The sequence below is a fragment of the Momordica charantia genome (genome assembly GCF_013281855.1).
Source record: "Momordica charantia cultivar OHB3-1 chromosome 6 unlocalized genomic scaffold, Mcharantia_2.0 BLBB01000006.1, whole genome shotgun sequence".
NCBI lineage: Eukaryota > Viridiplantae > Streptophyta > Magnoliopsida > Cucurbitales > Cucurbitaceae > Momordica > Momordica charantia.
In genome coordinates, this window is record NW_028275164.1 from 4,091,151 (window position 1) to 4,105,005 (window position 13,855).

Sequence of the window (13,855 nt, forward strand, 5' to 3'; positions counted from 1 at the left end):
AAAAAAACTAGTTGACATAATGGAACTTTGAAGAAGAAAACACATACCACACATTATTTTTATCTTAATTTTCTCGACAGGGGCCCAAATAAAGGGATGATTGCGTTTCAGAAATCAAAGTACATTTAATGAACCGAGTATGAACCTAAAGCCTTATGAAGAGCTCCTTTTAGACCACTACCCTATTATTATTATTATTATTATTATTATTATTATTATTATTATTTTCAATTTCTAAATTAAATGTCAATAATTAATTGGGACGACAATAAAGACTCATTCTTGGAGAGAGAGAGAAATTTTTTTTTGGTTCTATTGCATCTATTTCCCACATGGTTAAATATTTATAAGCCCTTTCCTTAAATAATTTCTGGTGGCTTTCCTTTTTATAACATGGAGTTTTTTGTTTTTTTTACTTTTGTTTTCTAATAATTCTTATTGTTCTCAGTTGCACAATATCCGACCCATTACCCACCTCCCAAATCAATCTTAGGGTATTTTTTTAATAGTTCATTTTATTTTATACTTACAAATAGAGGGCGGAAATTCAAATCTGCCCCTTAATTTATAAAAAGACACCAAATCTTCGATCTTTTATCATTTGTGTTTACACATGACTATAAGCTTGAAATCCATTTGTCATTTCTAGACTTTTAGGATGATTCTATTTTAGTCTCCAAACTTTTAAAATGTCTATTTAGATCAATGAAGTCATTAATTGGTCAAATTAATTACACGACTTTAGATATATGTATAGTGTTGATTTAGGCATATACTAGAGCTACACAGTTTGGCTGGACTATTATGTTTCTTTTTTTTTTTTTGAGATAGCTGGACTATTATGTTGAGTAAATAGATATTAAGTAGAAGAATAATGAGAAGGACTAAAATAATTAATTTTGAAAATTTATGAAAAAAAATAAAGTAAATCTAAAGGAATAAGAACCAAAAATCTATCTAAGACATCTATTTAGTATGCTAAAATATTATTTTATTAATAAAGTCTCAATTCTTTTGGATCTTAAAAATTAAAATAATTAAGCGTGTGTAATTGTAACGGTAATGAAAGACAATATAGTAAAGAGAGACAACACAAAAACCTTTTTAACCTAGTTTAGTTTCTCGACCTACTCCACGAGGCTACGTCGAAAAAATAAGATTAACAATCAAAAGTTAATACAATTTACAATTAATATTGACTTATGAATAAAAGAACTCCCTTCTTAAGTCATGCTGCAATATTTGATCAACACTCCTTATTCGATTGACTTCTTTTTAAACACAAATTCTCCTTGTGTTTTAGACCACCTCTTGAACTCCTTTAGATGCGTTTTCTCCAAAGACTTGGAAATCTCACAAACGAAAAACAACTCACAGCACTTATAGAATTACATAAAAAAAACATCTCTCAAAATATTATACGGGAAACAATGTTTGAAAAATTTGAGACAACAAACAAACACTACCAAACACTTCTTACTTGCTATTTTCCAAGACTACAACAAATAGACAAGAAGAATTTACCACCCTTTCCAATTAAACAACAAATCTCTTACTCACCTAATCAATTAGTAAGACTTAAAAAAACGGTTGAAAACATTTAAAGCTCAAATTCAAATTAAAAAACACAAATAAATAATTGAATTAGACACATAAAATAAAATAAAATAAATGATTAAATAAAACTGAGTATTCTCGTTAAAAATGCCGATAACTAAAATTCCTACTCCTATCATTAAATTAAAGTGGCAAGTTTAAATTAAATTTGAGTAGTTTGATGCATCGTGACGGAAAAAAACAAGGATGCATAAAATAGTAATTATTATTATTTGCACTATAAAATAGTAAATTTTGAAGCTTATTAAAAAGGAATATAATAAGCAGTTTAAAGTTGAAACATGAGTTAAAACAACATATGGAAGTTAATAATTAAGTTATAATATAAACTCATAATACTGAATAGTAAAAAGAGATTAATAAACGTAGGTAAAATCATGATGATTACACATGATATCAGCAGCCGACAAATATACCAACGATCCCTGTCCCAATCAAATTGAAGCCTGCCCATTTTTCAAAATAAAATAAAATAAACAAACCAAGATTAAATTATCTGCCATTCCCCTGACAGCACGTAATCCACTAATAATATCATCCCATTTCCACCATTTCCCCCCCTTTTTTTTTCAATTTATTATTCAATTTGTGCACCTTTTTTAAAAAATAAAATAAAAAATAGGGTTAGGCCTGTTCCGTGGGAGCTGACGTGTCCTCCACCACCCTGATTCATCCCCAAAACCCTCCTACGCGGCGTTTTGCGCTCTGCACACGTGGTCACCGCCCATTGGTCCATTTGAAAAGTCAAACATCACAGGCGCCAAACGAAACCTCCTCCGCCCTTCATCGGCATTCGGCTGTTAGGCAGTGATGTTTTTCATATTAAATAATTTTAAATCCTTTTTTACTGTGTATCACTCTGAAATATTGGCGCTATAGACTAGTCTAATATTGTCAATTGAGATTTGAGTGAATATTTTTAATTATTAAGCTTACATATCTGCGTGTTTAATTGTTTGACTTTTCAATCAGTTTTTATTCAGCTTTATTCATAAGTTTTATTCCTTCCTCGTCTCTTAATTTCGTGTCTATTTAATTTTTACGTTATAATATGTATTTTAACTTTAAATTTTCAGACCAATAGAACTTACTGAAGATACAAACTATAACAGAGGAGTTAAACTAATAGTCTCGAAATAACATGTTTTTAGAGAAGCATGTTGATTGGCTAGCCAACAGAGCTTGTAATCTCTCGTTGGGAGTTCATGTGTGTGATGAGCCTCCTAGAGGTCTTTTCAGGGGTCTCCCTGCCCCGTCTCGTACCATCGTTGTAGTTTCATTTCTTCTGGATTTTGATGTCCCTTTTTCATTAAAAAAAACTAATACAACTAATTATAGAGTCATTAAATATAGGAATTAAATAGATCGACAATTAAAAATATATTTAAATAAATTTTAAGGAAAGAAACTAAATATTCACAATTATAATAGCCGTGTTGAATGATTTTAAAGAGGTAAATTATAAGTTTAGTTAATAAATTTTTATAAACTCTTCCCGTTGTGTTTAATAGGTTTTTTAAACTTTCAAAATATCCAGTAAATAATTGAATTTTAAATGGTAAATTTAATAGATCCCTAAATATTAAAAGTGTCTAATAATCTTTAACTTTTATTTTATTTATTTATTTATTGTCTAATAGACATTTGAACTTATTACACTTTCTTTTTTAAAGATCTTATTAGATACAAAATAAAAATCAAAAATCAAAATACCTATTAAATATTAGAAGACTCAACATGTAATTTAATATAAATATTAAACTCGAATTTAAATTTTTTTATTTTTTATTCATTGATATGTATATATGAATTAAATTTACCAAAACAATCCGAGTTAAACTTACATCCACTGCCCCAATGTATTTATGATCTTAGTTAAACAAATTTGTGATTTCATCCATTATTTTATTATTCAAATTCTTATCATGTCTGCAATAGCATACCGTTTGAAAGAAAATGAAAAATCAACTCGTTACAAAAAAAAAAAAAAAAAATGTCGTCTTGGACTCGACTCTTAGGGTCAAATATTATCTCTACTATTTTATTAGCCATTTCCATTACTCTGTTTCCCTTCTTAAAGGCCCCCCTGTTCATCCCTCCTGTTTCATCACCCCCCACTTCTCTCTCTTCCGTCCCACCACAAAAAACTCCATACTCAACAATGGAGTTCTGCAACTTCTGTGTAGTATTCTTTTTTCACTGCTTCCTAATTCTTTCATTCAACAGAGCTTCTGGTGATCACGAAACCTCCATTAATGGCGATTCTCAGAAGGCAGCATTGCTCTCGTTCAGAGAAGGGATTGTTTCTGATCCACACAACTATCTCAAGGATTGGAAATCCTCTTCAAATCTCCACTTCTGTAACTGGGCTGGAATCAAGTGCAACAACTCCACCCAACGAGTCCAAAAGCTCGATCTCAGCGACAAGTCCCTCAGGGGAACCGTTTCCCCATCCCTCTCCAATCTCTCCTCCTTGACAATCCTCGACCTGTCCAGAAACTCCTTCCAAGGCCCAATCCCATCGCAATTCGGCTCTCTCATCAACCTCCAGCAGCTGAGCTTATCATGGAACCGCCTCACCGGCAAAATCCCCACCGAGCTCGGATTCCTCCAGAGCCTCAAATTTCTCGATCTGGGTAGCAACAGACTCGAGGGGGAAATTCCTCAGATGCTCTTTTGCAATGGTTCTAATCTCATGTTGAGATACATAGACTTATCGAACAATTCTTTGGAGGGGAAAATCCCTTTGAGGAGTGAATGCCCTTTGCCAGAATTGATGTGTCTTTTGCTCTGGTCGAACAAATTGGTGGGGCAGGTCCCGTTGGCGCTTTCCAATTCGACCAAATTGAAATGGCTGGATTTGGAGTCGAATAAGCTGAGTGGGGAGTTGCCAGCTGAGATTGTTGGGAAAATGCCGTTGTTGCAGTACCTTTATTTGTCTGATAATGAATTTGTTGCCCACGATGGCAACTCAAATCTTCAACCCTTTTTTGCTTCTTTGGTGAATTCTTCAAATCTTCAAGAGCTGGAGTTGGCAGGGAACCGTCTTGGTGGGGAGATTCCTTCAATTATTGGCGATCTTCATGTCAATCTCTCGCAGCTTCATTTGGATGACAATCTTATCTATGGCTCAATCCCTCCTTCCATTTCAAACCTTAGAAATCTTACCCTTTTGAACTTGTCTAGCAACCTTCTGAATGGCACAATTCCTTCTGAGCTTTCCAGATTGAGGAATCTGGAGAGGTTCTATTTGTCTAACAATTCACTCTCGGGTGAAATCCCATCTTCTCTCGGTGAAATCCCCCGTCTGGGTCTTCTTGATTTGTCCAGAAACAAGCTCTCCGGTTCAATTCCGGAGGATTTGGCCAATCTTTCCCAGCTGAGAAAGTTGCTTCTTTACGGAAACCGTCTCTCGGGCACCATCCCACCCAGCCTGGGAAAATGTACCAACTTAGAAATTTTGGACCTTTCTAGCAACCAAATTTCAGGGGCTATTCCCAGTGAAGTTGCAGGATTGAGGAGCTTGAAATTGTATTTGAACCTCTCGAGCAACCATTTACATGGGCCTTTGCCATTGGAGCTTAGTAAAATGGACATGGTCCTGGCAATTGACCTGTCCTCCAACAATCTCTCAGGCCCAATTCCATCTCAACTTGGAAACTGCATTGCTGTTGAATCCCTCAATCTCTCAGACAATTCCCTTGATGGGCCTTTGCCAATTTCAATTGGGCAGCTCCCTTATCTCCGAGTTCTTGATGTTTCTTTCAATCAGCTAACTGGGAACGTCCCAGACACTCTTCAAACATCCTCAACTCTGAAACAGCTCAACTTCTCTTTCAACAGATTTTCAGGGGAGATTTCAAAGAAGGGGGTGTTTTCCCGGCTGACAATATCTTCATTCCTGGGAAACAATGATCTCTGTGGCCAAATCAGAGGCCTCCCAAAATGCAGAGAGAAGCACAAACGGCGGCACATGCTGTCAATTCTAATGTCTTCATCAGCAGCATTTGTGTTCTGCATGATCGGGATCTCGCTGGCGGCTCTGAGGTCAAAGATGAGAAAACGCCTCGCAGTTTTCAGCAGAAGGGATTTGGAAAAAGAGGAATACGAAATAGAACAAGAAGCCGAGAGGAAAGAAATGAAGCACCCAAGAATCTCATACAAACAACTCGTGGAAGCAACCAATGGATTCAGCCCCTCGAGCGTGATCGGGTCAGGGAGATTCGGAGACGTGTACAAGGGAATTTTACCAGACAACACAAAGATCGCCGTCAAAGTCCTGAACCCAATCAGAACAGCAGGGGAAATTTCCCGCAGTTTCAAAAGAGAGTGCCAAGTTCTGAAGAGAACAAGGCACAGAAATCTGATCAAAATCATAACCACGTGCAGCCGCCCAGATTTCAAGGCGCTGGTTCTGCCATTAATGTCGAACGGGAGCTTGGAGAGCCATCTTTATCCGAGCCAGAGAGGGGCCGCTGAAATTGATTTGGTTCAATTGGTGAGCATTTGCAGCGACGTGGCGGAAGGAGTGGCGTATTTGCACCACAATTCGCCCGTCAGAGTGGTGCATTGTGATCTTAAACCCAGCAATATTCTTCTCGATGATGACATGACCGCTCTGGTCACTGATTTTGGAATTGCGAGGCTGGTGAGCGGCGGGGGAGAAGATCACAGTACCGCCACCACTGCTCCTCCAGATGATTCCAGCTCCTTCAGTTCAACTCACGGCCTGTTATGTGGGTCCGTCGGTTACATAGCTCCTGGTAAGTTTATCAAATCCTCCATTAATTAGCAAAATACTTATATTATAGCGAAGAAATTCCAAATTCTAATTGTTTTGAGTGGGCTTGCAGAATACGGATTGGGAAAACGAGCGTCGACAGAGGGGGACGTGTTCAGTTTCGGGGTGCTCGTGTTGGAGCTGGTGACGGGGAAGCGCCCAACGGATCACTTTTTCCAGCAGGGCGCGGGGCTGCACGAATGGGTGAAGACTCAGTACCCGCACAGCCTGGACCCCATTGTTGGGGAGGCGATGGAGAGATACTGCAGCGCCGCGGCGGCGAGGGCAGGGCCGAGGCCCTGCAAGAGGCTGTGGCGGGAAGTGATAGTGGAGCTGGTGGAGCTGGGGCTGATGTGTACGCAGTTCACGCCGTCGGCGAGGCCCACCATGGTCGACGTGGCACAGGAAATGACACGTTTGAAGGAGTATCTCTCGCATTCTATGTCGTCGCTGTATACGAGACGGTGAATACTGAATAATTAATAATTGATAATTCATTCTTTTAATTTGTTTGTTTTCATTTTATGCTAACATGTATATGATATGACCAATTTTTGGGTCTGTAATCTACGTTTGTATTTTTCTTTTTCTTTTGTGCATTTTGTAATAGGACGTACTTGTACTTGTACATGGAATTTTGTTACAAATTTTCTTCAGGAATCTAACTACTATTATTAAAATTTGCAAACTGTATATATATATATGAAAAAAATGAAATGCCTATTCCCCTTCTCGATTGGTAAAAACAAATATAAAGGTGGTTGGTAAAAGATTCTACTTAGAGATGAAGCAAGATACATATAGTTCAATTTAATGAAGAAAAATATCTTCTCCATCCTGATCATATAAGAAAGTAATAGAGAAAAGAGTTTTTTTTTTCTCTTCAAAAATAAAAAAATCTGTTAAATTTTTAGCAGCAGCTTATAGTCAAATATAGCTTATAGTGAAGTATAGTAAAGTATTGTTCCTAGAGTTAAAGTATTTTGTCACTTCTAGCTTACAACAAATAGTTCTCTACAAATCGATTAGTAACTAGTAAGATCTTGAGGATTTGTAATGGGTAGCATATAAGTTTTCTATATGCATTTTTGATATTTTCAGATATAGCATTTTTTTGAAAATTCTGATTTTAAAATTTTCAGTATTCCCAAATTACCATTTTCAGTTATCGCTTCGTTATTATATATCAAATATATATCACATATATATCAGGAGTATATCTGACAACATTAGTATATCAGAAGTAAATCAATAGTATATCAAAAGTCAATCAGTTCTATATCAGTTGTATAATAGTAAATCACTATTTTACCTGCTTTAACCCTTTGTCTTGTATTTTTTTGACCAATTAGAAATCAGTAGGTATTGGCATGCATGGAAAATGAGAAAAAAATTTGATACTTACTGAAAATGAGAAAGAAAACTTGAAAAGGAATGTCAATGTCAATGTCAATGGTGACTTTCGAAATTACTGTGAATGAGAAATCAATTAGAAATTAGAGGTAAATAGAAACTTAGGGTTTTTCTGTATATCAATAATATATCAGTGATATATCAAGTATACATTGTACATATATCAATAGTACAATTAAGTCTTATTTAAAGTTTTAAAGATCAAAATGAAAGCAGCAACAATGTCATTCTTAAAAGGTTTAAATATCATTCTTGGGTATCAACATCAACATCAAATCAGCAGCAAAGTCCTTCAACCAAAAACTTAAAGGTTTAAACATCAAAACGAACCAGTAGCATAAACCAAAAGTAGACTAATAATATCATTCTTAAAATTCTATAAAAGAAGAAGCATAAGTTCCATATGCATAAGTTCCAACAGTCTAGAAAAGCGTAAGTTTCATTCTTGTATAATCTTTAGGTAAAAGCTTGAGACATCAATCTTCGTTCTTGGTGATTGTCGTGTTTTCGGAGATACTATATTTGAAGCTTTTCGTTTTTCCAAAGACAACACTTTTGGCGTTGGTTTATGTTGTCTTTTGGGACGAACGACATCAACATTTTCGACGATGTTTTTTTATTTCATTTTTTGTGTTTGTACCATTGCTTTTATCTGAAAAAAAATTATTTCATATATTAGTATATCATAAAACATATATTAGAGGTAATATGTTCGAAATAATTGGTAGATATCATAGTTATATAAGACGTAAATCAATTTCATATCATATGTATATCAAACATATATCAAATATATATCAAGAGTATATATGTTAATCATAGTTATATCAGAAGTAAATCAATAGTATATAAGAAGTCAATCAGTTCTATATCACCTATAGTAGTAGATATCATAGTTATATCAGAAGTAAATCAATTTCATATCATATGTATATCAAACATATATCACATATATATGAGGAGTATATCTGTTAATCATAGTTATATCATAAGTAAATCAATAGTATATCAAAAGTCAATCAGTTCTATATCACCTATAGTAGTATATATCATAGTTATATCAGAAGTAAATCAATTTCATATCAAATATATATGAAATATATATCACATTTATATCAAGAGTATATCTGTCAATCATAGTTATATCAGGAGTATATCTGTCAATCATAGTTATATCATAAGTAAATCAATAGTATATCAGAAGTTAATCAATTCTATGTCACCTATAGTAGTAGATATCATAGTTATATCAGAAGTAAATCAATTTCATACCATATGTATATCAAACATATATCACATATATATCAGGAGTTATATCTGTCAATCATTAGTATATCAGAAGTCAATCAGAAGTAATTTATTGTTGGTTCGGACCTGCAGGGTACATTTGTAATTTATAACGTGGGCCTCCGTTTTTTTGCCAAAAAATGCTATATTTGAAAAACTCAAACCTTGTTGCTATTTTGCTTATTTTTCTAACTTTTTTTTTTGCCATATCTCAAGTTGCCCCTAAGATCTTCAATTAATTTTTTTATATTATTTTCTATTAACTAGAGGAGATGACGTGTCAAAAAAGAAAAAAAAAACACATCAAATTGTAGCGCACATAAATTTTGGTTGGGAAACATTTTTTTTTATTATATTGATGAAAAAATAAAAATATTTGGGAACAACTATTTGTTTTTTTTCTCTCTAAAATTTTAATTTTTTATATGAAATTTAATTTTTAAAATAAAATATTAAAAAAATTTATCTTGTATTTAAATAATAATTTTATTTTATATTTTTGGAAAAAAAAACTACAAGGACAAGAAATAAAAGTTTTGATTTTGTTATTTTAAAAAAGAATTTTAAAAATTTTAAAAAGAAAATAAAAAACGAAAATTATGAACCGTTACCAAACATGTTCTTGAGATTAAAATAAAAACCAAAAAACAACAAATATAAATTTACCTGCTGGACGGCTCAACCTTCTTTTTTTTTTTTTTTTTTTTTGTAATTGATATTAAAAAATTAGTAAAGATATAGGCTCTAATGAAATGGATAACTCCTAAAAATCAAACAAGGGAGGCGGTTTTTTTCCCTACATGTAAAAAAGAAAAAATAGAACCAACAATTTTCGTTGACGCCCTTTGATTACTAACCGTTTACTTTTTTCCAGCAGCCGCCTTTTCATTCATTATTATCAAAATTCAGGGTTTTTTTTTTTCTTTTTTGGAAACGTAATTATTATTATTATTTTCCTGGAAGGTTAAGACACGGATAGCCGTAATGTATTAGCATATTTTGTTTACAATATTGAAAAGTTATGCAATAGTTTTTCAACTAACTTTGTAATATTATTAATTTTCAAAGGTGTGATCATAAGAAACAACACAATTGAACATTATTGTTTCTGCCTAAATCCAATGGCACGAGAGGTTTTTGAGGGATGAATTGAAAACGAGATCTACAAAACAATAATAAGTACTTTGACGCTCACGTTAGTCTCAGATCGAACGGACTTTAGTGTATCGATTTTTCTTTTACATCAGTATACTTTATCATAGGTTGGTCATGCTTCCTTTTAGGCTGGCCTCACTCCATCATAGTTTGATCATGTTCTATCATAGGTCGGTCATACTCTCTCATAGATCTACTCGTTCAATCAGGAGGTCAAAATTTAACACCAACGATTGTAATGAAAACAAACAATTGTTTTTACCATTTTACAAATATATATGTCACTCAATAATTATTGAATCATTTAAAACCAATTATTGAATACCATTCAATAAATATCGTTTTCTATTCAATAAAAATATTAATTTACAACAATTCAAATATCACACTAGATATTTAGTTTGGCGTAAAAACATTTGGACGTTTTTTTTTTACCGACAAACATTTTAACGTTGAAAATTATGTCAACGATCAAATTAATATAACACATCAATAACTTGTCAAATTTAATCATTCACATGTACTATAATTCAAATTTTCAATAATGACTAAAATCTTGGCGTACTTATTGAGAACATGAATAAAATGTAGAAGTAATTTAACATTTATAGTAAAAGTTGAAAAAAAATGTCATCATTGAGAGTACAAATCAAGGACGAAATTTAATTTCTGGTATATACATTGAGATAAATTTTGAAATGGATCCAAAGTAAGCAAAATCCAACAAAGTTTCACAATTTTCTATTTCAACGCCAAAAAAAAGTCCAAATATATGAAATAGTAATCTGTTTTTTTTTTTAAATAAATAAATAAATAAGTTCTGAGAATTCAAATGCAAAATCACAACAATAAACCACCTGTCTATCTGTCCGTAGATGAGGAACAGTGGAATTTACCCAACCAAAAGTTGGGAGTGTAAAATTTGAGTTTTGATGGGTTTTACTTAATTGGATAACTCTCCTTGGTTAGTTGTACAACTGCTGACTTTTGAGATTAACATAAAGTTCATTTACCTCTATTCCACGTATTCATCCTCATCTTTTCTCTTTTCTATTGGGGCCATTGATATATTGATATATTGCGACCAAAGTCCCCTACCAACTAGAAAAGAGGAAGATTCATTACGAGAGATATTAAGTTGCGCATGAGTCGCACGAATCAAGATTATAAATGCAAATCAATAGATCAAACTCCGAAGAGTTGAGCCCGTTTGGAGGAGTGGCACAAGGACCCCGAAGATTGAGGCTGCAAGGACCAGCAGCGCTACTCGGCCTAGAGCCATGACCCACTTAGGTCGATAAGCCTGCAGTATGGGACCCTCGAGCTGGTCAGACAATTCAGGGGCGCCCCTGAGCTCGATGATTCCCTCGATTATTGATTAACTAGAACTTTCAAGTGATCTAGGGACAAAAGAAGAAGATAAATGAGGAGGTAGAGCCTAGCGAAAATTTGTCTATTCTACTAAAGTCAAGTTTATGTATAAGTAAGGATAACTATCTTCAATGGTACGAGACATTTTGGATGAAATCAAAAGTAAAACAACGAGAATTTTGGCTTAAGCAATATCATATTAACTGTAAAAATATAGAAAGATTAATCATCATGGATTAGCTCATTGGTCTAAAAAAACTAAGGTAAATAAAAAGATTTAGAGAGACTGAGTTCAAGTTCCTGATAACCACCCATCTAAGAATTAATCTGCGATGTATTTCTTTACAACCAAATGTAGTAGGGTCTCGTTGTACAACAAAAAAAATAAATTATCAACTTTGAAGTGTAAACTGAGCTATGATAACTCAAAGTATCAGCCATGTAATATAACATCAAAATGATGGAGACATTTGAAGTAATGTCATTCATAAGGTTGCTATCATGGAGAAACATACACTTTTCTACCTACCTCTTTTCATTTCCATACAAAAAATTTGAACAATGGTGAGCTTTTCTTATTGCTAGTGGGATCAGCATTCTTCTTTGATATCATTTGCACTTTAAAAGCACCATTGAAATATCCCCTTTTCCAGTAGTCATCATCTTAATATTTCTCAACCAATTGTCTACTGTTTTCAAACTTGCCCTTTTCAATATCTATAATTTTTTTTTTGTCATAGAGCCTTCTAGCATTATCTAGACCAAGATCTTATGTTAAAAATCAGACCCCCTTTCATCAAGATAAAAGTTGCCTCTAGATGATCACGTCAAAGAAATATTATAGTTAAATTTTCATTGATCACCAAAGTTTAGACTAGTAATTTCAAGACAATAAAGAAATGAAGGACCGTCTTCTTTTCTTTTTGACATTATTTTCTGTAGGGACAATCTTCGCTCTTCTAAGTAGCTCAGATAAAGACGGTGGCACGGTCAGGTCGCATAGGACGTAAGGGAGTTCCGGGACAATTAGGTACCGAATCCGAATTCTAAATCCTGGTCCAAATCTTGGGCCTAACTTTCTCTGTTGTTTCATGGAGTGAGCTCACCTGCAATACATCTTAAAAAGTAGAAGGGGAAGCAATGGATAATAATAGAACTAGAGTCTTGTAGTAGTACAATAGTATAAACTCTATAGTACTTCCTCTCAGATTTCTAGGCTGCAAAGAAAGTTATGAGCATGTGTAGAATAGCCAAGTATGTAGTCGTTTTTGGGTCGTCCCATTCGACATTGAACCTCCATAACTGATATGGGATGATCTAACAATCTGTGTCACGCATCACGCTTTCGTCGACTGTTATGCAAATTTTGTTATGCAAATTTAGTAATCTGACCTGATACCACTTGTCTAGTCATGTCAAAGACTTTCTCACTCAAAAGTTACCCCACAAGGTGGGAGTTTTTCCTTGCATTTTGAAAATCAACATCCAATCCCTTTCATCCAATGTGGGATTCAGATGAAGCCCCTATGCTTTTTCACATTCAATGGAGGTTCTGCTGTTGTGAATGTTACATTTCAACCATATTTTCTATAAGTATAAGGTAAGTTGTTTCCTTCTATGTTTAGAATTCACATGTTATCGCGGTACGATGAGGAAAGTAACATACGTGCGGGAATCGATCATCAAACAGATGAGTAATTCGTCCTGCTGATAAATTATTGATCTAATCTTTAAAGTGTATGTTATTGACTCAGAGTTTGTGGATTTGTACCAGAAAAGAGATTTAAGGCAACACTGATTTTCAATGGGTTAAAAATGGAATGCTTGCCTGAGTTTCAACTTGAAACTCTTATTGTATGTGAATTTGGTTTGGTTGGATCCAAAAAATTTGTCATTCACTTATCTTCAAGATATTTTTCTGATTCCAAAATGTTGGTTCAAATATCAGATCTCTTGTGTGTGGACTGTTAAGTGAAAAGCCAATTTTTTGTAACTTGCCCCTAAACTTGAGAATTTAATGTTTGATAGCTATTACTTGAGTTACCGTCTCATTGCAACATAGAGCTAATTTAGGCCAATGAACTAAACATATCTTGGTCACTAACCTTCTCAAAAGTCAAAATAGGAACACATCAAAAAGTTAACCAAATGAATAGAATTTTGTTGGATACTGTTATAGAAGATATATCTCATGTACTTTTGTTGAAAAAGTTGATTCCTCCAAGTAATAGA

The 13,855-nt window shown here is 33.8% G+C and overlaps 1 protein-coding gene across 1 annotated transcript; it reads left to right on the plus strand.

Annotated features, from left to right (window-relative positions):
• The first annotated feature begins 3,483 nt into the window (after positions 1-3,483).
• LOC111006892 (putative leucine-rich repeat receptor-like serine/threonine-protein kinase At2g24130) lies at positions 3,484-7,057 on the plus strand. The gene is made up of 2 exons (XM_022278991.2): positions 3,484-6,380; positions 6,471-7,057. The coding sequence occupies exons 1-2, from the start codon at positions 3,611-3,613 to the stop codon at positions 6,863-6,865; spliced, it is 3,165 nt and encodes a 1,054-aa protein (XP_022134683.2). The 5' UTR covers positions 3,484-3,610; the 3' UTR covers positions 6,866-7,057.
• The last annotated feature ends 6,798 nt before the right edge of the window (positions 7,058-13,855 follow it).